The sequence below is a fragment of the Ilyonectria robusta genome (assembly GCF_021365365.1).
Source record: "Ilyonectria robusta strain PMI_751 chromosome Unknown BGZ61scaffold_4, whole genome shotgun sequence".
NCBI classification, from domain to species: domain Eukaryota; kingdom Fungi; phylum Ascomycota; class Sordariomycetes; order Hypocreales; family Nectriaceae; genus Ilyonectria; species Ilyonectria robusta.
In genome coordinates, this window is record NW_025764438.1 from 2,491,154 (window position 1) to 2,516,775 (window position 25,622).

The 25,622-nt window shown below is 51.1% G+C and overlaps 9 protein-coding genes across 9 annotated transcripts; 6 read left to right on the forward strand and 3 right to left on the reverse strand.

Annotated features, from left to right (window-relative positions):
• Nucleotides 1–890: 890 nt before the first annotated feature.
• Nucleotides 891–2,525, reverse strand: BGZ61DRAFT_566433 (uncharacterized protein; the record flags this gene model as incomplete). Its single annotated transcript, XM_046255925.1, has 2 exons — nt 891–1,984; nt 2,039–2,525. 2 exons carry the CDS (start codon nt 2,523–2,525, stop codon nt 1,089–1,091), a joined length of 1,383 nt encoding a protein of 460 aa, XP_046108904.1. The 3' UTR covers nt 891–1,088.
• A 1,285-nt stretch (nt 2,526–3,810) lies between these two features.
• On the forward strand, nt 3,811–6,336 carry BGZ61DRAFT_474723 (uncharacterized protein; the record flags this gene model as incomplete). The annotated part of the gene is made up of 3 exons (XM_046248602.1): nt 3,811–4,114; nt 4,302–5,481; nt 5,535–6,336. The coding sequence occupies 3 exons, from the start codon at nt 3,811–3,813 to the stop codon at nt 6,334–6,336; spliced, it is 2,286 nt and encodes a 761-aa protein (XP_046108905.1).
• Nucleotides 6,337–7,722: 1,386 nt separating this feature from the next.
• On the reverse strand, nt 7,723–8,868 carry BGZ61DRAFT_343862 (uncharacterized protein; the record flags this gene model as incomplete). The annotated part of the gene is made up of 1 exon (XM_046239640.1): nt 7,723–8,868. One exon carries the CDS (start codon nt 8,866–8,868, stop codon nt 7,723–7,725), a length of 1,146 nt encoding a protein of 381 aa, XP_046108906.1.
• A 1,517-nt stretch (nt 8,869–10,385) lies between these two features.
• Nucleotides 10,386–11,810, forward strand: BGZ61DRAFT_445827 (uncharacterized protein). Its single transcript, XM_046245134.1, has 2 exons — nt 10,386–10,806; nt 10,867–11,810. Exon 2 carries the CDS (start codon nt 10,879–10,881, stop codon nt 11,677–11,679), a length of 801 nt encoding a protein of 266 aa, XP_046108907.1. The 5' UTR covers nt 10,386–10,806; nt 10,867–10,878; the 3' UTR covers nt 11,680–11,810.
• A 1,331-nt stretch (nt 11,811–13,141) lies between these two features.
• On the forward strand, nt 13,142–14,241 carry BGZ61DRAFT_344335 (dihydroflavonol-4-reductase; the record flags this gene model as incomplete). Its single annotated transcript, XM_046239690.1, has 2 exons — nt 13,142–13,523; nt 13,586–14,241. The coding sequence occupies 2 exons, from the start codon at nt 13,142–13,144 to the stop codon at nt 14,239–14,241; spliced, it is 1,038 nt and encodes a 345-aa protein (XP_046108908.1).
• Nucleotides 14,242–16,963: 2,722 nt separating this feature from the next.
• BGZ61DRAFT_566436 (class I glutamine amidotransferase-like protein) lies at nt 16,964–17,811 on the forward strand (the record flags this gene model as incomplete). The annotated part of the gene is made up of 1 exon (XM_046255926.1): nt 16,964–17,811. Exon 1 carries the CDS (start codon nt 17,002–17,004, stop codon nt 17,809–17,811), a length of 810 nt encoding a protein of 269 aa, XP_046108909.1. The 5' UTR covers nt 16,964–17,001.
• A 610-nt stretch (nt 17,812–18,421) lies between these two features.
• BGZ61DRAFT_445828 (SnoaL-like polyketide cyclase-domain-containing protein) lies at nt 18,422–19,435 on the forward strand. The gene has a single exon (XM_046245135.1). The coding sequence runs from the start codon at nt 18,486–18,488 to the stop codon at nt 19,323–19,325; it is 840 nt and encodes a 279-aa protein (XP_046108910.1). The 5' UTR covers nt 18,422–18,485; the 3' UTR covers nt 19,326–19,435.
• Nucleotides 19,436–21,935: 2,500 nt separating this feature from the next.
• On the reverse strand, nt 21,936–22,899 carry BGZ61DRAFT_344339 (uncharacterized protein; the record flags this gene model as incomplete). Its single annotated transcript, XM_046239692.1, has 2 exons — nt 21,936–22,580; nt 22,636–22,899. 2 exons carry the CDS (start codon nt 22,897–22,899, stop codon nt 21,936–21,938), a joined length of 909 nt encoding a protein of 302 aa, XP_046108911.1.
• A 1,091-nt stretch (nt 22,900–23,990) lies between these two features.
• Nucleotides 23,991–24,938, forward strand: BGZ61DRAFT_296796 (uncharacterized protein; the record flags this gene model as incomplete). The annotated part of the gene is made up of 1 exon (XM_046238637.1): nt 23,991–24,938. A coding segment is annotated over one exon (948 nt), but the record flags the coding sequence as incomplete, so codon positions are not given.
• Between the last annotated feature and the right edge of the window lie 684 nt (nt 24,939–25,622).

A 25,622-nucleotide genomic window follows, 5' to 3' on the forward strand; every position in this document is an offset into this window, starting at 1 on the left:
CTGTTGGCAGAGCCATAATCTTTCGCAATCCCGCTACGGCAAAAGGGAATCATCACTCCACTTGTCGGTAGCGTTATTGTAGTCCATATCTCCGCCTGACATAATCTAGAAGCCCCACAGCTAAACAGCTAACACCATTTCAACAGCACGCACATGTTGACACACTCGAAGAGGCTTGCTCTCCGAGATTTTCTGAGCCACGTCAAAAGCGAGGGCCCAACAAGTTGCTTGTCATTCTGCAATTGATCATGTCCTCTCTATGAACTTCTCGGAGCGACAACTTGAAGCGTAATCGTATGCGCGCGGCCGCCTGAGTACAATGGCGTTACATGGATCTTCGCAGAGTGTACGTTGCATAGCCGTCACTGGGGCGACTGGGACAGCCTGTGAATAAAACAAACAAACGATCGCCACTGATTGCAGTTTGCACTACCCACCTTCTATCAGAAGTTGTTTCTTCGTACTTTATCAAATGTCACCTGTATAGTGGTGGAATGAAAATTCGCTCCCATGCTGGACCGCTTTTGCTCTCAAGTACAAGAGGTCTCATCAACCCTCTCCCTCTTTCTTCTTATCCTACACCACCAATATAGCAACCTGACGCAATCCCACTAAGAGTCCCAAAAGACCCCTCTACGGGGCTAGATAGGCTACAGATCCTACACAAGAAAGGCAGTCACTGGCTTGTCTTAGAGCAAATTTGCAATCGAACCACGAACCAAACACGAGCTTAAATAGCGTAGCCAACGGAAGCGGCACACCTCTTTACAGCTGCCACTGGGTTTTATTTGCAGGAAATTCGGAGACACGATATGGCGTTGCCCTGGAAGAAATGGATATAGGTAGCGAGATACTGATAGTCTTCTGCCCCCCAGGCGGCCTCGAGCGCTCCGAGTTCCCACCGGCGTAAAATACATCTTCTTCATCATCATCATCTTCTTCTCGCCTCCACCGCCACTACGTGCTCCAGCAACTTGACCGCTTCCTCGACTTGGCCTTTAGATTTGTACGCTACCGAGAGCTCATGCAGCGATGCTAGTCGAAGCCACGATATCACATCCTTGAGCCAATATTTGACTCCCTTATATTTAAAGCCAGGTGTAACACTCCTCAGCAATAGGGATGTACACGTTATAGACTGTCTTGGACCACAGGCTTGTAACGAAAGCGTAGAGGGTGAAAGAGAAGTCAGTCTTGATGCTCAGACCCTGGGCACAATCGAGGTCGTTGGGCTGAGTGACGGTACCATCAGCTCCAATAGTCTGGCTTGCTGTGAACGCAAACTCGTTGTTGAAACGGGGACGGGCGGTAAGGCCGGCACTCAAGTCCAAGACACCGCCCAGGGCATTAACAACGAGCTGGAATGTAACGTCGATCCAGGTGTCGGCCTTGGCGAGAGCACGCTCGGAGAGGTCGAGCTTGGCGTTGTAGACAGGCTTCCAGGGGGTGACGCTTGTCTTGGTATTGTCAAGGAAATCGAGATGAATAATGCCGTTTTTCAGACCGGCACCGGCGGACCCAGTGACAGTGACGCCAGCACCAACATCGATGTCCAGACCGACGGCGAAGAGCAGCTCCGGGCCGAGGGTGATGATGCCCGGAACGTCGATGATAGAGTAAGAGAGCTCGCCGGGGCTGTAGGTGAAGCTGTCGCGATATTCTGCCGTAACGGCAACAGTGACTCCAACCTCAGCGTCGATACTGGAGTCAACGTCGACGTAGAACTGCTTGAGCTTGCCTCCCAGGACATCATAGTCCAAAAAGCCAGAGAATGTGACGCTGGCCGTGACTTCAGCGGAATCGGCTGACACCTCGAGGTAGGGAGGGAAGGAGTAGATGGGGGTGTTCCTCGGGAGGCCGATCGTGCCAGCAATAGTCAGGCCCTTCTCGTTGACGGTGATACCACGCTCGTCGAGGCCCCTCTTTGCAACAGTCTGGCGCTTCTTAGCAACTGGCACAGCCTCAAAGGTGATGGCGGTGTTGGCTGCGTGAGGTCAGCTGTCGTGATGCTATCCACGGAGGTTGGGAGGCCTCTTACTAGCTGTGCTAGCCACATCTTTCTTCTCGGCGCTTACGACAACGGTCAGGGTTTCCTTGTCGCTGCTGATCCAGTTGACGAGGAAGACGCCACGCTCGGATTCGGTATCGCAACCACCCAAGTGGTTGGTGAAGAAAACAAGATCGGTCTCCTTCGACCAAGTCGCCACGGCAGCTTGGAAGTCATCCCCCGAAGTGAAGGAGACTGAAATAGAATCGTCGGAGCATGTCACATTGTCGATGGAGGCGACGTCTTCCAGAAGCACAGTTGGTCTCTTCATGTCAAGGTCCACATGGACTAGAGGGTCGGTGTCGTTACCATAGTCGAGACCGATAGACTTGCTGGGAGCCACCGCCGAGTCATCAGCGCGGGCCTGCAATCCTTTGGGCTTGGGGATGGGCTTGAGAGTAATGACGTCCTGAATGCTTCCAGCAATGGCCGTGCTGGCTAGAAGAGCCACAAGGCCGGTGTAATGGAGGGCATGCATGGTGACGGCTAATGAAGAAAAATCATGAGCAACTGGTCAGCGGAGGAGTGATCGAGACTTCAGAGGGGTGACTGTCAACTCAGGTAGCCTCGTCGGAAATAATGTCGTGGAGGTGAGACATTTATATTCATGGCCTATTCATTCAATTAAACACGTGCACTATGGTGTCAGGATCAGTGGAAATGAAGCGGTGCATTCCCGTTATCCGCCGGTACAAGGCCGAACCTGATATTGACATATTAGACAATGGCTAAGATAGTGTGACGATAGACGCCCGCAGCGCACTGGCAAGCTCCTACTGCCTCTTCCGGCAACCCACGTGGGCCGTGTCGGTGAAGGTATCATCATGTGCCTAGCCAGGATGTAACACGATGCGGACACCAGGGTCTATTTGGGATTCTCCTCCCCCAGGAATGGACATATGGCGCCACACTAAGCATTGCTGGTGGGTTCCGTCCTCCTATAAAGGCAGGTCCTCGAATTCGATATGGAGCAGCACATTCGGCGCGAACCGAGCCAGTAACTTAATATTCTCAGCCCACGGACTGAACCAAAGAAGCTCTGGAGCTAGAAATGCCGAGACGTCGTTTAACTTGCACACTTCTCGTAACGCCGATGGACCGACCCCTGTACGAAAGGTACCAGGCTAGATAAGGAAGATTTTGGCATCCATTCGGATTCTTTCCGGCTTGGATTCCGGCAACTTGCTCACTTTTCGGGAGCAGACAAAACTTAGATTAGTTCCGGCTTGGAGTCGGATTGTTCTCTACTACTAGATCCGGATTTATACAGGAGAAATAGCAGCCGCCGAGGTAGATCCGAAATGAATCGCGCTTTCAAAGCCTACTGACTAATTCGCCTATTCACCCACCTTCTTAGTCGGTATAACCATCGTCAGATTCTACGGCCAGCGCTTCGGCGGGCAAGTACATTTCTGGCTTCAAAAGCTGGCTCGGTTCGCAAACGAGGCTTGGTAGTAGAGGAGATACGCAGTATTAACGCAACCCTGTCAGGCGGGGGTCGGCAATTCACAAAAGCGGTTGTGGTGGAGGGGTTAGAGCAGCATTAAGCCGAAGCCATGCATGCTAGATGGTACGCAGTCGATCCTGCTAGATAAGCATGTGATACCGGGAATGGTGATATGATGAATAGTACGCATTCAGCAACTTGTCTCTGCTGCCGAAACAACCAGATTTGGATGTAAATAGCAACTTGGGCATTTAGAGGGGTCAAGCCTCCCGACCCCCTTCACAGTACGCTCGTGGTGCATTTATAAGCCAAGACTATGTCAATTATCGTACGAATCTGCGCTGTAATTGAACCGTCCTGGATTTCTATTTCTTACTCGACCCAGGGCTTTAGCAGCCAAGGCTCTGTTGAAGTTGTTCATGGAGGCACTCGAGATAGGCTCATTCCGAATGAGGTATCTGTCATGGGCACAGACTCGGAGTCATCCACCACTACAGCAACATCTGCCACCCCAGATCCGCGCAAAGAGCTAAACGCCATATTCGAGAAGTACAGAGGCCTCATCGATAAACGAAGAAATATTCCGATGAAGACCCTTAGCGCCACGCCCATTGATCCAGGTATGGAAATTCTGGTCTTGCATGTCCGAAAGATTTACTTCGTGCGTGCTAGTTCTTTCACGTTCCGCTGCGATCAGGGACTTCAACCGTGCAAGTGATGGCTCGATGGCTTGTCAGGTGACGTGGAAAGATGAGTTTTAAGGCAGCTCTCGAGGTCTGACATTATCTGCATCGAATGTGCATACAGTAACTGACGTACACAAGAACATGATCTGGGCTATCGGAAGCTGCCAGGCCGAGAGTCGGCGGTTGAGCGAGGAGGACGCAAAACTGAGTGCATATATCGAGGCAGTAATGTCCCATCGAGAACAGTCCAAGTCATACGCGAGGGTCCTGCTCGAATCTACAGCAGCGTTGCTCTCGGGTTGCCCACAGTCTTCTCTCATCACAGCTACAACACAGTCTCGAGAGATGAACTCCGACGCGGGACTCCGAGGCAGCGATATCCATTTTCGATCGGCAGACAGGTCAAGAACAGTTCGTACTAGAGACAACATTAATAACCAGCGACCAAGCCGTGGCCGACCTCCTACAGTAGTCTCGATGACACCCGCGCCTAATGAAGCTACTTCATCCGACGAAGCCAACCCGTCTGACTCTACCGAGCCTGCTGACGAAGCCAGTCTGTCCAACGAAGCAAGCCCTCTCGGCGAAGTCATCCCTTCCGACACAGGCAGTCCATCCGAGACACCTTATCTGCCCGATGGAGTACAACCTTCTGACAAGTCATGCCACGAGGCTACTCTGTCTGACGAAGCATATCCGTCTGTCGTAGCGGCCACGGCAGGATCATGTCAGCGCCCTAGGTCACCACGGCCTCAAGTCCAAAGTAATAAACAAGGCCCTCAGAGATCTCGTCCGAGTCAGAAAGGACCAACGTTACTCCGTGACGCTGTCGAAAAGGCGAGTTTGACCCGACTTGAGGCACTTCAGTGCGCCTGGCATGTTTGCTTCTTCGCACGGCATCGGCCTGACACCGGTCCATTTATCAATAAGAGTGAGGCAACCTATCTGGACCAGCTGTGGGCAAGTGCCCAGTACTACCGCTATCTGCGCAAGATATCAGACTCCCAAAAGCATTATGCGGCCGTTGCCGAGCGATTCTTCCTTATCCTCACAGCTGAGGAGTATCACGCACGATACGACGAGGCTGCTGCCAGTGGACTACTAGATCAGCTAAAGATGGCGATCATTGACCATCTTTTCCCGGCAACAATGGCAGTTGAGGCAAGAGGCGAAACGGGAGCGGACAAAGAAAAGCTGCGATCGAAGTTGGACTACCGAATTCGCATGGCGGCAAGGCTAGCTGCAGCGGTCCGACAATATGGCTTTGGCCTCCTCATACGTTTTCAGTTTCACAACGGACAGTAAGTACAAGAACTTCGTAGACCTCTCGGTCCCTCTTACATTGACGCACCAGCCTCCACAAAATCAACAACCTGGAGATCACAGAGTTCGTTGACACCATCGATGTGGACCGTCCGAATCTTAGAGAAGATATGTGCAACTTATCTCTCATCCTGCCAAAACTACTCATGTGGGGCTCGCCGCCTTGCAAGCTGGCTATTGAAAGGGTACCGTACGAGGACTTGAACCAGTTTGAAGACAAGCCACTTGACGACTTGTTCTCATTCCCGGACCAGCCTAATTACAGTTCCCCAGAGAACGTGCCGCGGCTGCCATACATTGCATGCTGGCCCAGCGTAGCTGGAGATTGTGCCGATCAACTTGGTCAAGAGCCGCGCCGAGCCGTTGAGACACAGTATGAGGACCCGCCGCCGCCGCCGCCGCCGTGTAGCAGGTTGCCGCAAACTCAAGTGAACAGTACGTCGCATCATGTGGACATGGAACCTTTGCCGCGGCCCTTGTCAGATGCCGAAGCTTGCGTTGAAAACCGGCCGGAAGCGTGTCTCCATACTCAAGAGTTCGTTCAGGCTATGCCAGAGTCGCAAACCGAGAGCGAACTGCGCAACATGTCTAACCTTTCGAGCTCAGCTACTGGCTGGATGACTGGGCTCGTGCAGAACTCCAGCGATGAGTTCGAGAACCTTCAATCAGTCACACTACTTCTAAGTAAGGCACTGGAGTGGTGTGTCAGCCCTGCAGACCTCATCATCAATGGGGAAGAGCTAAGTGCTCAGGCGTTCCAAAATGGCTACTCGCCGACTATGGTTGATGTTGATGTTGAATGGGACGAAATGTTGAATGGGACGAAATGTTGAATGAAATGATGGCCGAGCATTAAACCCTATTTCAGACAGATGCCCGCATATCTCGTAGTTAGCGGTGGGGTGAATGCAGACCAGAACTTAGCTGTCTAATCTAACACCAGCAGTGGGGTGGTGGTTGATGCAGCAGAAAGCCAGAACTTGCCATTTAACATCCAGCGATGGGAACGAGACAAGATTATCATAGTTTGCATTGCACCTTGAGTGCCACTTAAGTCTTTTAATAGCACCTTTCATGAGGAACGAGTGCCCAGGTCTGACGAGTACGTTTACGCCTGGACGTCCATCTTCTAGTCTTGCTTTGTCCCAATTCTGGCCATCACGCATCTCGACCTGAATGGCAATAGACTGGACTTTCCTGCGAACAGTGGAACGATGTGGGGCTTTCTGATGGATCTGATCGTCGGAACAGCACTTCGGGGGTGGGGGTAAGAAGTCATTTGGGTCTAGGAAGGGTTTGGTCTTTTGCATGAAGACGCTTGAAAGAGGGTCTAGCTTTGGTGTATCGCTATTAATAGCTAACAAGGTTGCCCCTTGTCAAGGGGTTTAAAACAGAGTTTTAAGAGGCAGGCGAGGATTGAGACTCATTAACTCTCTTATCTGAGGAATTTCTAGATTATATACCTAGTGACTAAGTTTTAGATAGATAGTCGCCGAGGAGTACCTTGATCGATCTTATCTAATTACCAGCTCAAAGTGCATTGTTGCTATGCTATAATCGAGCAACTCATCTAATCTTATTAACCTTATGATCATGATCATAGTCTTTCAAGCCTCCCTGCATCCACTGTCTCATCTCTTGCCTGCTTTAAAAAGGACGCTAATAGCGTCCCCCCCGGTTCCCCTTAACCCCCTATTCATCGGCCTAGCCACTAACTTAACTCTTCTCTTAACTATTAAGTGGCTATTGATGTGTGATAGCTAGATACAATGGGTGCTTAACGCACGCCTTAGCACAGCGTGTTTAGCACCACCTGACACGTTGGAATTGAATTCTGTGACGCTCGGGTCTGGAGCTGACTATAGGGCAGGCAGGAACAGAGGTTTGTTTTTATATTAACGAGTAAACCGGGATATCGTGTGCAATACTAGTCACTAAGCGCGGTGTCTGAGTCTAGGAACGGTACAGGCGAAGACGATACTTATATAGTATTGATAGCTGAAGAGCTACTGTTCTATCTAGTGAATGAATGTGTATATAAAGTAGGTGGATCACCATAGTTGAGAGGTGATCCCGTCCGTGGATCGTGTGAGGCTCACCGTGATCCAGGCGTGATTGGGAGAAATGAATGGGGGTGACCGGAGTCCCGTGTAGGCCGCATGCTGGGCCGTAACAATTTCGAAATAGAGAAGTGACTTGCGAAATTGCCAGTAACGTTCTCAAATCATATCCTGCACATTTCCACTGGCCCGTCCCAAGTACTGAGGTCCACCAACCAAGCCTCCCTTCAGTGCGCCAACGAATCCACCAACCCTTGTAACATTACTGGACGGGAATAAATACACAGTCTGTGTGTAATCAATCTCGAACTTCCAATGTTTGTTGGCCTCTGGATCCACCATTTCTAGCACATATCCCGTGTGCTTTGACGGAGGCAAAGGCTCCCCGCTTGGGTCCGATGTCAAATGGACGGCTCCGCCGTATGCTAGGTCGAACGAGCCGAATGTGCTGGTTGTCGATGCCTCTCGTTCCTGGGTACGGAATACCACTTCCTTTCCTTCCATAATCATGCTGGTGAAGTACGTCTGCCCGTCGACTTTTGATGTATAAACCCAGGCCATAAGAGTATATGGGCCAGCAGTCGCCCTAAGCATGTTCCAAGTCAAGCTCAACGAGGCCCAATTGAAAGAATTCCAGTTGCGCTCTCTACCCCCGATACCTTTGGTGGTGTATGGAGTCCCATTGACGACAAGATTGACCTCGGTGGTCGCAACGGGCACAGTCTCAGCCCAGTAGATATAGGGTGCGAACAGGGCGTTTCCACGGCTATCAGGGTAGACAAGGCCATTCGGATATACAGCAGGACTCAGTGAATCCAATGTAATTGTCCCTTTGATGGTAGCTGAGTCGATCGTAACAACCGTATGCGAGTAGTCGTTGGATGACTCGAAACTCCAGTTCATCCCCGAGGTCTCATTAGACCATGTCCCAATCGTCGAGTCTTTACACATTTGAATTGTAGAGACGTCTGCGAAATCAGACTCCATATATCTCGTCCCGTTGGGCCAGACAATAGTGATGATAGAGCGTTGGGCCAAGGGCTTTCCGGCGATTGTGCCGCGGCTGAGCATCCAACCCATCCCGGCTTTCCCATCTTCGGACACAGCTTCGAATGACCACTCCTCTCCAACCGTAGAGTTAAATCCATTCGTCATCGGAGAATCAAACGGTAGTAGTGGATTTTCATTCATACGAATGGTGCCGTTGGTGGAGACCCCGGCATGAACGGTGTCGGTAGTGCAACCTAGCTTGGCAAGACTCGTAGCAGTCACTGCCGATGCCAGAAAAGTGGCGAGTAGAAACATACCAGCCATGATTGGCAAAGAGTTGAGTAAAGATGAAGTCGGATTATCTGTTTGTGGAAAGATTGCCGGTGTCCGAGGAATTGGATAACTCAAACAATGTAGAGGCATAGAGCTTTTAAATAGTCAAGAAGCCAACATAGAGGCGAGGCATTGCCTTCGCCGTTGCATATTGGCAGACAGAGTTAATGTGTCCTCGTAAGCGTAAGTTACTTATTTTGGATGTAATTGTGATCCTTTTTAGTAGCAATGCTTCTTTGGGAAGCATACGAGATATTCATTGTGCTAGGCTCCCCAGTTATCATATCAAGGTGTACTGATGCCCTCTCTGGCTGCCTCGAAGTCAGCTAGCTTCTTTGGGGAGCATACGAGATGTTCATTTTGCTAGGCCCCCCGGTTATTATATCAAGGTGTACTGATGCCCTCTGTGGCTGCCTCGAAGTCAGCTAGCTTCTTCTAATAAAACTGTCGGGATTTCCACTGGGGAGTGCCAGCTATATTTCTCAGTCGGCGAAGTGAATGTACGCAATTCCGCAACCCAGTCGCCTTTTTGGCGCCACGTTCGCATCGATCCCGTCTGATCGGCCAGCCACCATAGTAAAGGATTTCGAGACTAGCTTCGACTTGTAACCCTAAGACATCCATAATTAGGCAACAACCATTGGCGATCTAACTCGTTTGAGCAGGGAGTCGCTAAAGGATGCCGCCCTGAGTACTGTCCGCTTCTATGGTTATGTACACAGCGTCGGTCTGGAATGCAACTGTGCGATTGTTAATTGGGGGAGAACTACGATTGCAAGGTATCCCTGGAAAGATGCATTAAATCGACCCTTAGAAGGGAACCTTTGTATGCTGGGAACACCCAGGTTATTTACAGGGGCTAAGTATTTGAGTGGATTTTTTGTGCCGCCAAGAGTGCCTTTTGACTAATTAAATGCCACCATTTGGCCCTAGAACAAACCTCGTAACTTTCCTTAAATGGAATAAGCTCTCCAATGGCGCTAAGACTGATGAAGAATTGATCGCCTACTGCGCCACCATACACGTAGTCCAAGGTATCCTGGAACAAAACTCGTAACTTTCCTTATTGGAACAAGCTCTTCAATAGCGCTAAGGCTGATGAAGAATTGATCGCCTACTACGCCACCATACACGTAGTCCACTAATCTGGCCTTAGCCGGGCCTCCCGCTCGTAGTGTGATCTATATCAATCGTGATTTACTACATCTGACTACAATCCCCACTACAACCTCGATTATTAGGAGATAGGGCAACGTCATTTATTATCGCTCATTCTATACCGCTAACCAAATTTGCAAAGACTCCAAGCATGCCAGTACCAAAATTGTCCAATAAGATAAGTGGTAATCCTGTCGCCAAAACCAGAGCATCAAAAGGAAGATCTCGGTCAGGTTGCCTGAGATGCAAGGAGCGAAGAGTCAAGGTAAGTCAGTCAACATCGAGTTCGGGTGAAGGATGCTTGCACCTATACACCAAATCGGCCACTTGTGTTCGTCAACTTGGTTTGATTCAAATCAGGCCGTTAGAATTAGAGTAAAAGCTGATTATATTTAGTGTGACGAGTTGCGTCCTTGCTCCCGGTGTAAGATCGGTCCACATGTCTGCGTCTATTCCATCGTTAGCGCGCCAAGCTGGAATAGTCAAGTCACCACATTCCGCTCGTCGATTGCCGCGGTCCCAAAAGCCGCCTGTCAAGATAATGCTGCTCGCTCCTCCGCCCAACCCAAAAAAACATCTTCCATCCTGTCTCACAGTTCACTATCGCATGGATATCAGATTTCACAGGTGATTGCAGATGATGCTCCAGTTTTCGACACTCACGATGTCTTCCTCTTGGCACATTTCAAGTCCACTACCAGTATCAGTCTTATTGGCAGTCAATCCATTTGGGTTGAGGACGTGTTGCAACTCGCCTTGCAAGTAGGTAAAACCCCGAAAATGGGGTGGGGAAGTCGTATAAACACTAACTACATACCTTAGTATGATTTCGTTATGCATGCGATACTCGGACTCTCCGCCCGACATCTCCAGGAGACCCACCGCTATGCTCAAAGTCCCTCGTTTGATAACTATGGACTTCTCGAAGCGCACCACCTGAAAAATGCTCTTTCTAGCTTCAACAAGCAATTTCAGAGTAGCATTTCGGCAAATCAAGACGCAGCACTCGCAGCGTCATTCTTGCTCTGTTTCCACGCTTGCTCTACGGTTCACATGGATCCACTCACGACTCCTTTCCAGGATAGCTCGCTCGCTTTCCTTCGTGGTATCCGGTCAATCGTTGCCAGCCGCCATCGCGCTGCCCACAGTGGTGTCTTCAAGTCTTTAGTGGCACCGCCTCGATTGACACGACGATCCATTCCCCGAATCGTACCATCTACAGGGCCTTTTGCACATTTTATAAATCTCCTCAATGGTTTACCTCCCATTCCCCACTTTCTCGAAAACAGAGAGGTATACGAAGAATGTGTCGAGTCTCTCGCCCCATTCCTGTCTCTAGCCGAGGAGCAGGATGATACCAGAACAGAAGCACTAGAGTTGTTGTTATGCTTCCTGGAATGGCAGGCGTTCTGTCCTGCTAAATTCGTCGCGCTGGTCAACACTCATGATCCAATCGCTTTGATCCTTTTGGCATATTTTTATGCTACGGCTGGCTCTGTTCTATCTGAAGCAAAGAGCAGGTGGTGGTGGTGGCAGAGCAAGCCGAGCTACATGGTGCAAGCAATTGATGAATACCTCGGCAGTGCCTGGACTGTTTGGATGGATTGGCCAAGGGCGGCCGTTCAGAAGTTGTGATGCAAAGCGTGAGCATCATCAGGCTACAACTGTCACGGCCAAGCCAAACTGAAATCAGCAGAGTGGGACATTATGGCAAGAAAGGGTCTTGGAAAGGTGTCTAGGAGAGAGATTTGATAGTAGAATTCCAGTCAGTATTGCTGATCGCAAGATTGCTTAAGCTGCACCGACGCTCTAACCGTAAATGTCACATTGGCCTACATACAGTGCAACTACTTATACATCTTCGCAAGGGAAAGAACAAGCGAGTCCTCACTACATTAATTGTTGCGCACACAGGCTAGTTTGGGTCGTATCAGGCTGCAAGTTGCCCTCAATTTCATACAAGTCCAAAGTTTGTGTTACGGCCCAGCTCACGATCCCAGAGCGGTCCCTATGGGATCACTCTGGGATCACAGTAAGCCTTATACAGTCCACAAACAGGATCACCTCTCCAACACAGTGATCCACCTAATATATATATATATATTCATCTACTAGATAAAATAGTAGCTCTTTAGCTACTAATACTATATAAGCATCATCTTCGCCTATACTGTTCTTAGACTTAGACACTGCGCTTAGTGACTAACGTCCGACCCCACTTTCTCGCGCACTCACCTCTTCGCGCATCACAATTACGATGCGTTTGAATCAACCTTCTACGATAAAACAACCGGAACTTAATAAATTATTGTCCAAATCGTGATTTTTTCCTACCATGACGCGCTACGGAAGCATCCGCGATTAAACACTTGAACAAGCAGTTAGGCAAGCCAATAAACGCGGTAATATTCGCGAAAGTGCGCGAGATTGGGGTGTTCACGAGTCAACGGTACGATCAAGTCAAAAGCGCGCTGCCGAAGGCCACATTGGCCGCAAGAGCACTCGACGACTATCTAATATATAAGAGGATAAGGTGTGCAATTAGATCGTACAAGAACAAAGATGTAGAAGGGCGCCTAGTCGGCGGCAAGTCCACGACTTTACATAAGATATCCTCGGTGAAGGTTCCATCGATAACCACCTAACTTATGGAGAGGACGAGTTGCAGATCAGGACCTAAGCTCACCGCCAACTATAGTCGGCGATGAATGTTATTCCGGCGTCCGTGGTTAATCAGTAATACGGCTGGGGAGAGCGCTTAGGCCACAGCGCCAACCCAAAACCCAGCGAACAGTTACCCCGTCTATCAGTAACCATCCAAGTAGGCCTAGGCCCAGTCCGTCTTAGATTTCCCCCCTGGAGGAAGATGATCGGGTTTACAACGTCTCATTCCGAAAGAACTTCGATATTTGTATGCCCGAATCGTCAGGCGGGTTGCATGAGGTGCTTGATCAAATAAAAACGCCGTCGTCCCACTTCCCACGGAAAGTCCATCACCCCTTTAGAATCATTCATCAACACTCGCTGAACCTGTCTCCTCCTCCAGTACTCTTGTCTCGGATCTACCCCCCGTCCATCTACCAACTACAAAAACAAAATGTCGGCATCCCTCGTCACCGGAGGCACGGGCTTCGTCGGCCTCTACGTGGTCAAGCTGCTCCTCGAACGAGGCCACCAAGTCCACGCCACCGTCCGCTCCCTAAAAAACAAGTCCAAGTGCAAGCCGCTGCTAGACCTCCAGACTCAGTTCCCCGATCAGCTCCGCTTGTTTGAGGCCGACCTGATGAAAGCCGGCTCCTTCACCGAGGCCATAAAGGGCTGCCAGGTTGTTTACCATGTCGCCTCACCGTTCCTCCTGCCCGACCAGATCAAGGACGGGTTCAAGGACTGCGTCGAGCCTGCACTCCGGGGCACCAAGAACGTGTTGGGTTCCGTCAACGAAACGGAGACGGTCCAGCGAGTAGTCCTCACCTCATCCGGTACGTGTGGTGCTTCCTCGTCTTGTCGTCCTGCCAATGATCTAACAAGCTCCCGCCCCAAGTCTCCGCCATGTACGGCGACAACGCCGATGTGCTCAAGGCCCCGAAGAAAACCCTCATCGAGTCGTGCTGGAACGAGAGCAGCAGCGTCACCCACTACCCCTACGCCTACTCCAAGCTGGTGGCCGAGCGGGAGGCCTGGAAGATGCACGACCTCCAGGGCCGCTGGTCCCTCGTGGTCATCAACCCCGGCCTGATCGTGGGTCCGTCCCTGACGCCCGACTCTGTTTCTGGCAGCTTGCACATGCTGGACGCAATGTACCGCGGCGAGAACCGCATGGGCGTCGCCGACCTGTCCTACCCCGTTGTCGACGTGCGGGAAGTCGCCGAGGCCCACGTCAAGGCTGGCGAGGACGCGGCTCTCAAGGGCCGGTTCATCGTCTCGGGTGACCGCGCCATCTCGTTGCTGGAGATGGCCAGCCTCGTACGCCCCGTACACAAGAACCCCAAGGCGCTGCCGCGCTGGAACCTCCCCGCGCTGATGGTCTACGCTGCCGGGCCCTTCATCGGCATCACGAAGAAGTGGTCGGCTGCGAACCTCAGCACCCCCTTCAAGGTCGACAACCAGAAAAGCCTTCGGGAGCTGGCCTTAAAGTACCGCCCCGCCGAGGAGAGCTTCCAGGCGCACTACAAATCCTGGGAGCAGGCGAATGCATGATATCGTCTTGTTGTTTCTGCTGCGTTAATGTCTGCATTCCATCCATGTTTGGGTCTCAGTCCCTGTCGAGTCTGCCGCTGCTGTTTGGCGCCCCCTGTCTACCAACCACTCAGTGTTCGCGCGCAGATATCCACGTCGTCTTTCGGTTGGCCCTGTACTTCTGCCTCACCCACTTATTATTCATCTATAGAACTGTAGCATGATTTATTACTATCATCAATTGTTAGGAACCACGCCTGGCAAGCATCCTACTTGTCTGCCCGTGAATCTTGACAATGTGCTTCCCCTCAATTGCTACAGTTTCTTCGCCCATGACAGTTCCGGAACAGAACCACGACCCGATGTCGCCCTTGCATTACCCGCATCATAGTCGTCATGCACTAGTATTGCGGCTAAAACTAATTTGGACCATCTGCCGAGCGACTTATTGGGGGCGACAAAGGAACCGGCGGTCGAGTTGTCCCGAGACTGAGTAACTAGTGCGCCCTCTGGGGGTTGATCTCCCAAATGCCCGTGGCCAAAGATGCCGAATGCAATTTCACTCACAGCCCACGCATCTTAAATCCAAACTTCACGAGTCATGACCACATGCACAAGTCCGAACGAAAACGTCGTGATGGCTCGATACCAATTTACTAATTCACCCGAAGGGTTGTACCACTCCTCGCCAACTACGTACCGTGCCAATCAGTTGCCCCGCGCGAGCAGTAATAAACGGCCTTTCGTCCAGCTCGCTGCTGCTGGTAGTTCTGATCAGAAGAACCGAGGATTCACATCTTGACAGTTTGCAAGAGCATTTACAGCAGACACAACAAACCCGATTGTCCTATTACCTTTACCCCCTCCCCCCCTCGTACCGAAATTCCCTACAGCTTTGAGACGATACCCCAGCAGTCGCTTGTCGTAAGTACTCCATGCATGGCTGGCTCCGTGGGCTTGGGCCTTGCCATCACCTGGATACTGATAGCTCTTGGGCGGTTCTGGAGCGGGCTATTAGCACATTTATTTGCCCGATGACTAAAGCCCCCTTTGCCTTTGACATCCATTACGGCTCGGAACGCCAGTGCCGACCGGAGACGCCGATCACTAAGCGATGGACTGGGTGCCTGGCTGCCACCCGGTTGATCCGGGCAATTCCTTTCCGACTTGTGCCCGAATCGCTCGAAGCGAAGCCTTTCCCAATTCCAAAGAAGGACTCTTGGTAGCTGTTCATCCGCATTTTTGCCGTTTGTTGGAGCGCAAGCGTCGCTGGTTCTAACAATCAGGACAAGACCGAGGGGTTTCATAAAAGACCCCCTTAGTCGGCCTGTTGTGAGAGCTCCAGTCTTGCTTGGTAAAAAGCGCAAATTGATCTCCAACAGTAGCAACCTCGATTTACCAACATCAGGCTCCCAGCGCCACATTCAAGCTGCCATTTTGCAAGAATCTTTCTTTTTAACGTAAAACTTTTACTTAGCAAGAGCTGTGCGCATTGGTAAGGGCAAAGGCTTTTCGCAGCTACAATACTTTCCGTGCTAGCAAATGTTCTAACGATATCATATTAATATTTATATACCGCTTTTTTTGGAACATGAATTTGGAAATGGTAAAACTACTCCTCATCGTGAGGCCAATGGTCTAGCGTATACCCATTATTCTTTGCATATATCTCAAGCTGCTCCTCGGTCGTATCGCTCCAAATTTCCACATTACCTAGTCATAAGAACAACCCCAAACCTCTCACTACTCCTGATAAACGTTCTCAACCGCGTGCAACATGGATTGTATAAGTTACCATGATCTCCTAGGTGTGTATTGTTAACGATCAACGTTGGTAATGGATTGAGCTTCTTACGTCCAGTTAGTGATTTCAAGTTCAGACCGTTGCGGGTCATAAAGTCATTCTCGCGAAAGGTCGTCGCGGATGCAATCTCTGGATTCAGGTGAATGGAGCTCATCGCCCATCGCGAAGAACGCGGGGAAACACCCCGTTTATTCCCACACTGTTACATGGCTCCCTACACTTAGCTGTTACTACCTCTCATTACACATAGCTGCGTCCTCTCGAGCCTTCGAATGCATGGCTACTTGGCCCCTCTGGTGGGGTGGCACCACTAGCTGCCCCGCCACATAACCCTCGTTGAAGGTTCCCAAAGAGATCAGGGGGCTCGGGTGACATCCTACGAAAGTAACACGAGGCCTGGAAGTTTGATTGAAGAATCGACACCTGGGGTGGGAGACCGAGGAGATTGGAGGACTCGGATGAGAGCCGACGAAAGTGGCAAACTGACAATGTCCGGGGGTCTTGCTGAAGAATCCGTTCCGTATCTTGCCGAGACTGAGGAGATTCGTGGGCTGTATGCACACCACGGGACGAATCTTGCAGCAGGCTTAGATGAACAAGCTCTCCAGAAATTACTAAATCTGGAAAGATGCGGAGAGTTCGTGGGTTGTCCGTACACCCTGGAGCGAATCTTCTGGGAGGTTTTGACAGACAACTAAGCTACTTAATCTCTCTAGAAATTACTAGATGCGGAAAAGATGTGGAGAGTTCGCGGCAGGGTGCCATCACACGGGCAGGCCTTAGTGCAGAGAGTGGGGATACTCACATTAGCCTAAGAGTCAAGTAACGGATGATACAGAAGACTTCTCGCTGCGTCATCGTCCCAGACGTTGACGGGGAGCTATAACACCATCATCATCTCGAAGAAAACACACTTCTCACATTCGCCGATGTCATCATCTTCGATATTAGAAACCCCCAACTCAACAATACCAGTGATGGCTCAGAGCAATCAATCAGAGCGTCTTGTCCGGATCGCTGTTCTAGACTGCGATTACACAGCACCCAAGGTCGCCGAGACTTGGGGTCCAACGTACGGCAATATCTTCGCCCATCGCCTCAAGGCAGCTGCCGAGTCAGTGTGCTCGACAAAGCTGCTAGACTTTTCCTTTTACGACATTCTCAAAAACGAAATTCCCAACGCCGACGCCGAGTTCGATGCAATTATCATAACAGGCTCCGTTAAGGCAGTATACGACCCGGATGCCTGGATACCCAATTTCAAATCCTTCATCCAGGAGACGTATCACCACCGTCCCCAGGTTCGGATGTTTGGCGCTTGTTTTGGTCATCAGATTATTTCAGAAGCACTACTCGAGCAATTCGGTGTAATAGTCGAAAAAGATCCGAATGGATACGAAGTCGGCGTTCAGGCCATCAGCCTGAACCCTGCGTTCACGGCGCATTTCCGTCATGTTTTGGATTTAGACGTCGAGAATAAGTTGCGAATGCAATTTGCTCACGGTGACCACGTCCGGCTGGATTCTCCATGGCCCGAGTCTTGGATGTCAATCGGCAGCACTTCTCACTGTCGAATCCAGGGTGTCTTCCAGCCAGGACGGGTTCTAACTTTCCAAGGGCACTTCGAGTTTGATCAAGATATTTCGACGAACTCGATGAAGTATTTCTACACCGCAGAGAGAGGGTTTACTACAGAAGATCTGAATTCCGCTTTTCGTCAAGTCCAACAGCCTGACGACGCGGACGAGGCGGCTAAGCTGTTATTTGCATTTCTGGCAGAAGTGTGATAGGAATTATTCCAATGCTAGCTTTAGTTGGACAAACAAAGATAAAGTTGAAGATACAAAAGTGAGAGTCAAACACCGAGAGACTTGTAGCCATTTTCGCCAATCTAAACGCCTTTCCAGTGCTCTCCCTCGTCCTCAAACCAAGTCCGTAAGATGAGGCTCGTGGGAGGCATCTACAAGAGCAAATGGCCGCCCCGGTCTTAATTGCGTGATTTACTCATGCAAGTCTGGTTCATGCTATGAGGAGGGAGAAGACGGCTCTGTCTTGGGTATTCTGAAGAAATCCTGGGCCTAATTGGAGGGCGTATTCTCACCTTGATCCCAAATCACCACGAGATCGTAGTAAAATGCAACTGCGCGGAACCCGCCGTCGGGCTGGCACAGGATGTGTCTCCATTTATTTCTTTCGACTTCAACAGAGTCCTAGAGCAAAGGGAGGTTGTCTAGATTCTTATCGCTTTACTCCAAAGTGGTAAATCTCACGCTTGCTTACTATCATCTGAGGCTCTACCCTTGGTCGCAAAAATAAAAATCCGGTCATAGCGATGACATAACGTCATAATCGTCATGCGTAGGGCGCAAAAGGGACTGAGAGGGGAAACCTGTCCAACGCAAGAACTCGCACGTTCCACGAGGAAGACTTAGTTTCAATCAGCATCACCAAACCTTTTACCATGTCGGACTTCCAAAATGTGGCCACCATTTACGGCAGATGGTTGGAGGCCGTCAGTCATCGGGACTGGGCCACCGCCTCAAACCATATCGCCTCGGAACTGATTCGCAACGATGAGACAATCTCAAGTATCACATTTCTTCAAGACTTGCAGAAGAGAGCAGAAGCCATTCCAGATATCAAGACAGAGATCTTTATGGTTGTCGCCGACAAAACCTCTGGAAAGATTGCTTCGATAATCACTCATAGAGGCACCCTAGTCAAGCCCTACAAAGGCTTTGAGGTGACTCGCGAGCAAATTGAGTGGTCGGAGTATGTCTTTTGCGAGTTCAACAACGAGAAGATGGACTCATATACGAGTTTGTCAGATTGTGATACGGTTGGAAATACCAGCACTCACATGTCGAACCCACCCACCTCAAATCGAATAATCAACGGGAAGAGCGATCTTGGCCTTGAGATTCTTTATCAACAATACATTCACGCCATCAACACTCTCACGATGGCGGAACACTTCCCCAGTTACTGCCAGGCGCAGGTAGTTCACAACGGCAGACGTCTGTCCATGGACGAGTACCGCGGCTTCATCGAATCCAGCTTCGACGAAATTCAAGGGCTGCGGTTCACGATTGCCAAGTTGGTGGCAGACGAGGAGGCGCAGCGGATAGCAGCAAGGCTGGAGTTCTCAGGGCGGCCCGTTACCGAATTCCGGGGTATTCAGCCCACTGGGAACGAGGTCGAATTTTCCGAGCACGTATTGTATGAGCTTGATGACGGAAAGATTGCGAGAGTTTGGTCCGTGCTTGATTTGGAGGCTTATCGAGCAAGCTTGGAGGATTGAGGTGCAGGTAGAAGCTAGACTTGCTTGCATTATTTGATGGTATTAAAATGTCGATGACGGACTGCTATAAACTAGACAAAAATACTAGAGATTCTGAGGTGGAATCAAACCACTCCAGGTTTATGACACAACTTGCAAATTGAGCTTATGGACGATTTGGTGATATCGATTATTATTAGAATTTGCTCTAGGGTCACTATTATCCCCCTGGTCCAACCATCACATACAGTGTAGGCCATCGTTACACTACGCATTGGAGGAGGGTTCATCCCACTTTTGGCGTAGCCGTCGATGCGATGCCAACTCTTCAGAACGAACTATCACGGGATCGACATTACAATCTGGTACAAGGAATTACCCTCTCTAGCTCCCCCACGCTGCCATCGCTGCAATCGGCGGTTCATCACCTGAATATGTATCACCTTACAATTAATTAGGGGCCAACGTGCGACACCATGGACATGCCACCTTCACTATCGCCTGCTGCCGGAGTGGAGGACTTCCACGAAGGGTTGCTAGGAGTGGCTGGCAGAGAAGTCAGTTTCCCTGGCCAAACTGCCGCTTTCACCGCGCGGACTGAGCTGATACTCGTGCATGCGCAGTGCTGTTTGAGGCCTGTTTGTCGAGGTCAAGTTCGTAGCTCAACGTCGGCAGACATAGACCAATCGTCAGGCCATATTACTCCCAACTGAACATTGGAGGGCAACTTCTCGTGAAAGGCTGCAAATACCAAAGCTGGAGCATCGTCTGTGTCGGACAAACTGATAGGGAAAATTCAGCTTTCCATAAGACCGGATCCGTACCGTGGATGCCTTCGAACCTAGATGTACTCAACAACCTAGATTAGCCTCAACAACCTAGATCTTCGGATATCAAGGGCATCATCTGATCAAAAGCATCAGGGTCAGTCAGATCCCTAGGCATAAATAGCTAGCTTTCTTCCTTCCTAGACCAAAAAGACAAGATCATCCATCGTCCCTAAAGCTGTCTCAACCAATCCACTTGTCTGATAGTCTGGAGCATCCTCAACGGGGATACCTAGGGTAATGGGCAGGAAGCTGTCTTCGTGCCATGTCGAGTACAGCCCCTCATCCGGCTATCAAAGCGTGGCTGCGCCAGGGAACCTTGAGCAAGTCATCAGTGGGGCGAACACAATCTGACGGGACTAAAGTTGGCCTACTCACAATTATGCTCCAAGTTAGAGAGTAACTTCTCTTCATTTGAGCTTAAGACCATCCCGGAATTTTGTTTTGCATATGCATCAAGGTGTGGGTGGTGACGGATATCTCGTGCTAACATCCTAGTCACGTCGCCGCCGTTTGTGTTGATGTTGGCTCAGTGGGTTGTATGCTAGCTCGTCAACCTCTGTGCAAATTAACAACCATCTCCGTCATAAAAGAAGTCGACAAGTTGGCTCACCTTGGACGAAATATCCACATGGCGAAGACTTGCAGAGTGGCTCCTCGATTGCTAGATCTCGAATCATGTCTCGCACATTCAACGCGATTTCCGTGACAGGCTCACTTTCAGTGCCCGCCTTGTGCATTCGGCTAACCACAAGGTCGAAAAAATCCCGGTCAATCTCCTCCCGTGAACTGAGCGGCAACGACACGGCCATGCCACAATTGGCGCCGCGCCCAAGATACGAAGCAGCCGGCTCTCATCTGCCTTCCTTGCTTTTCTCACCCTGACCGACGGAGATTCAACGGCCTTGGCGAGCGTCCGTGGAAGATGGCTACTGAGTTTCTCTTCAGAATCGAGCCCTTGAACTCAACCTGTGCCGCAGCCTGAATGGGTGCGCGGGCTCGCGACATGAGCTCGTTAGACCTTTGAGCCATCTCTGGCGTCCACAAAATGCGACGAGGCAGTTTCTCGCAAACAAGCCACGCCTGTTGGAGTATACTGGCTGCTGCATTGTGGAGTCGAGCAATCTCATGAGCGGACGGATAAAGCTTGGGCCATTCTAGCCTCGATGGGATGGCTTCTTCGAGGCATGTCGGCCAACATGGTCATGACTGTAGCTGTCATGGCAAGACACGAGAGAACGGGACAGGGGAATTGGTAGAAAGCCGGGGATGGTTGTGGCGAGTTCCGGACCGACTAAAGGGACTCGGAATGAGAGGGAAAAATGGTGCTCTGCAGAAGGCTTGTTGCAAGTTCGACGATGTGCATGTGTCTAATGTTGATCATCGAATAAGGCTGCAGGCCGGTAGATGTATCTCTTCGTAATCCCACTTTGCTCGTCAATAAGCGCGCGGAACTCCCTGGATGAGGCAATGCAGGGAATGGCGTTGGGTGTCATGGCGATGATAGCTGGGGCTTGTTGGTCGGCATGCGGCTAACCGCCTCATTGGGACCGACGACAAGCGCGGGTCGGCTGTCGAGATGTTTGAGGCATGAGTGTCTCTCCACAGTCGTGAGCTAATTCGGGATGCCTCGTGGCAGTTTAATCTTCACGGGCCGACGGCGGATAGTTTTAAAGTCGCGGGTTGATGTCCCATCATAGTGAAGTGCAAAGCGGAGTGTCACGGGTGAGAATAGTTACTTGGCGTCAAGGCGTGGTTTTATTTGCAGTATTACGGGGTATCGAGGTTGCCATGCGCATCAACATCATTCTTTTAGTATCCAGGATGCCTTCCACGGCCCGTACAGCGTTGGATCCCATCCAAAACCGTCAGCATCAACCATGTCTGCGAGGTCTATCAACACTCCGCTCTTCCAGTTACTGGACGCTGGCGATACTGTGTGACAGAAGCCGGTGAGCCAAAAGAACCGGTCGACTTCTTCAACGACGGATGGGTCGTTCTCGCCTTCCTCGATGTACTCGTAAATGACGGCAATGTATTCCTCCCCGGAATCGACCGATCTCTTAATCTTTGAGACGGTGTAAGGTTGAACGCGTAGGTCCATGGGCAAGTCGTGGAACATCTCACCGGGGAGCTTCATCCAGCCGTAGCACTCCTTGAGGCGGGGAATGGATGTGATGGGCACGCTATTGGGGCTCTCTGGGTCGATAGTCGAGAGGGAGGCCGGCTTGGAGCCGCCTTGGCTGGACTGAGCCAAGTTCTCGTCGGAGAAGGCGAATTGGTTGTCCAGAGCGTCATTCTGGGTTTGAGGATTGGCATGGACGTGGATGGTTCTCGAATCGGCGGCCGCTTGTGCCATGGACGCCTCAATCATCTGCAAGATGGCGGCGTTATGGCACTCGCGCTGGGCGGCAAAGTAGTGAAAAAAGTCGGGCGGGTTATCCCAAAACTGCGAGGCGGATGTTAGCTCGACGTGCGGTTTGCAGACGGGTCGAAGTACTCACCAGCTTCAGGGCAAACGGACCCGCGTCTCCAAACCAGACCTTCCAGACATAACCGTCCAGTCCTCCACCGAGCTCGGCCTCCCAGGCCAGAGTGCTCGGATCCATGGTGCAACGTCGAAGTCGCGGCTGCTGGAAGTGCTTGGCAGACCAAGGCGCAGGACCGATCATGGGGCTCTCGTCGAGGAATGGCACACCCATGGCGGCGACCCATTTGGGAGGTAGTCGGGGGTCTTCGAGTTGTATGGCGCGGAGTTTCTCCTCCATGGGATTTGCTGTGAGGTCGAGCTCTGCACCCATTTTCGATGCGGCATCGTGTGCCTCCTCGGTTCGTGATGTGAGATCCAGCATGGTTGGTTTGGATGGCAAAGATGGAGTTTGAATGAAGGCGAAAGAGACGGGAGTGAGTGGTGTTTGAATAAGTGTGAAGTAAAGGCGTTGTGATCTAGTCACGTGCACGGGTGGCGGGGTTGTTCCCGGGTTCTTTGTGGCGGAGGACATGTTTGTTATTGTACAAAAAGTTTGATGAAGATCAAGCAGGCGACTCAGATCAGGCAGCGGCCAAGACTGCTTGGGTCAGGACGTGATGCGCGATTGGGTGTCATGGGCATCATTGTTCGCGAGAACGTCGTAACGCAGCCGCGACTGTCTTATTAGGCGATGTGATTGGAACGGGGCCAAGCATCCTATTCACAGTCCATCACCAACAACGGTTCAAACGGGTGCCAATCAACGTCTCACATGCATCTTGTTTGATTGCGAGTGTTAACAAACGCTGATGACACTGTTTTTATGTTTTTATGTTTTACGTTTTGATGTTCTTATGTTTTTATGCTTCTATGTTTTCATCCCAACTTGGACCATGTTGGCTCTAGTACAACAGCGGGCTTGCCTACAAACACGGCATCAAATCGCACGAACCGCGTTTGTTGGTTAATGATTGTTTCCTTCCACTGTCTACTGTGCAAGTTTGTTGTCCACTGTACACGTTTGTTGTCCACTGTGCACGTTTGTTGTCCACCTGTTCCGCTCGCTCTTCCTACCAACACGATTGTTGGTTACGCCCCTTCAGCATCATTGTTTGTTTGTTTGTTACGCTGCCGCCGTCAAACTTCGAATGCACCCTTGCAATATCTTGATCTCTCAAACTTGCATCTCAACATGCCCCATCGGCCACCGACCTCAAACACGCGGCCCATCAAACAAGGCAAGAATATAAATTGGTAGGATGAACCCACACTCTGAAAGCACCATCATTCTGACCACCTATGAACCAGTTGACCGCTGCACTCAACCTCTCTTTTCTTCCGTCAAGACGGTACTATCTTCCTTTTTTGTCGCCTTAACTCTTGTCCACCATGCCCCGAATTCTCGAGATCCTGACGCAGTCGAATGTCGACATTGACGGCTCTCAACTCCTTGGGGGAGGGAACACCGCAGTCACTGGACTTGCGGCACCCTCCAGCTGGCGACCTTGGAACGGGTTTGACTACGCCACGCTGACTGCGATCTTCCAAGAGGAGCTCGAAAAGGAGTACCGTTTCGAAGCAAAGCCAGCCCCGCTCGTGCAAGATTTGCGCATCTTCAACGAGGATACCCTCGATGACATCCTGCGTCGATTTGAGGTCGCAGTCGTGAACTACTGTCTCGTAGAACAGACTGGCAGCCCTCATTTCGGCCGAGGAACTCGATGCGAATCAAACAAATACAAGCCGGATTGGTCGACAGTTTCGCATTCCTACATGGTATCGTCCAACCGCTTCGACAACCTCCTCCCAGGAGACACCAAGGTCAGCAGCAAGTGGCGACCCGAGATGAAAAACGAAGGCAACGGGGTCGAGTGGCGGAAGGTTATGTCACAGATCATGACTTACATGGCCTACTACCGCTCACGATACGGCTTCATCATCACTGACAAATGCCTCGTCGCCCTGAGAATCACGCGAAAGCCTACCGGCTCGGGGATAGCTAGGACGCGCACGCAGCGGTCCACTGCCGTTCCCGTCCGCTATCCGAACGAGCCTTCGACCAGTAAGGGTGACCCGACCTACAAGGACGACAACCCTCTGGGGTGGGAGTACGAACTCCCAGAATACGCCATCGTCCCCTGGAGCGCCAAGGGGCCCGGCCGGCTTACCGTCAAGCTGGCCCTCTGGTTCTTGGGCATGATGGCCACGAACGGCGACAGGTACTTGGATTACTCGTACCCGGACCTGAACAGCTGGCGTTCCGAAAGGGGGGGCTACACCCACAACACATCGGGTGTTAAAAAGCCCCAGCTATCCAACGGCGACAAGCGCCAGGACCGCCGTGACCAAAGACAAGCCTAGACGCACAGCAACAGCGACAGCAGCGCCCCCAACCACCCTCACTGCACAGCCGACACGGGAACCTTCCGGGGGCAATAACTGGGGCACTGGAGGATATGACTTGAGGCCCCGGGGAGGCGAGACCGGCCCGGCCGGCGGTAGACCGGCCGATCGGAGAGGAGGTGACCCGAGCGGTAGCAGGCAGGCCGATCGAAGGGGAGAAGACCCGGCTAGCGGCCGGCGTCACTAGAAGGGAAGAGCTGAAGGGCGTGGAAACAGTGAAGAGCCGTAGGGCGTGGAAGCAGTGGGGAGCGGGTCGCTGCCGCCACTGGACTGGCAGACTACAAAAGCAGACGAGGGAGCCGAAAGCTTAGCTGAAGGTTTACTGCAGGTGAAGGTTTTAGGGGGGAGGGTTGTTATGTATTAGGCTTAGTCCTCAATTGACTTCATTGAGCAACACAATAAACCTGTCCTAAATCTGTCTTCTTAAATGCCACATCCTCCTAATCCCAGTACGATACTGTCATTCTCTTGAAAGCTCAATATACGTTCCTTACGTTCAACTTTAGCTGATTCGACATGGGCCGTCATATTGACCCCCAGATGTTTGTGATAGAGGTGATTATCAGTACGAGGTTTTTGCAATAGCCGACCGCACTGCCAATAAACGTTGGTCATAAA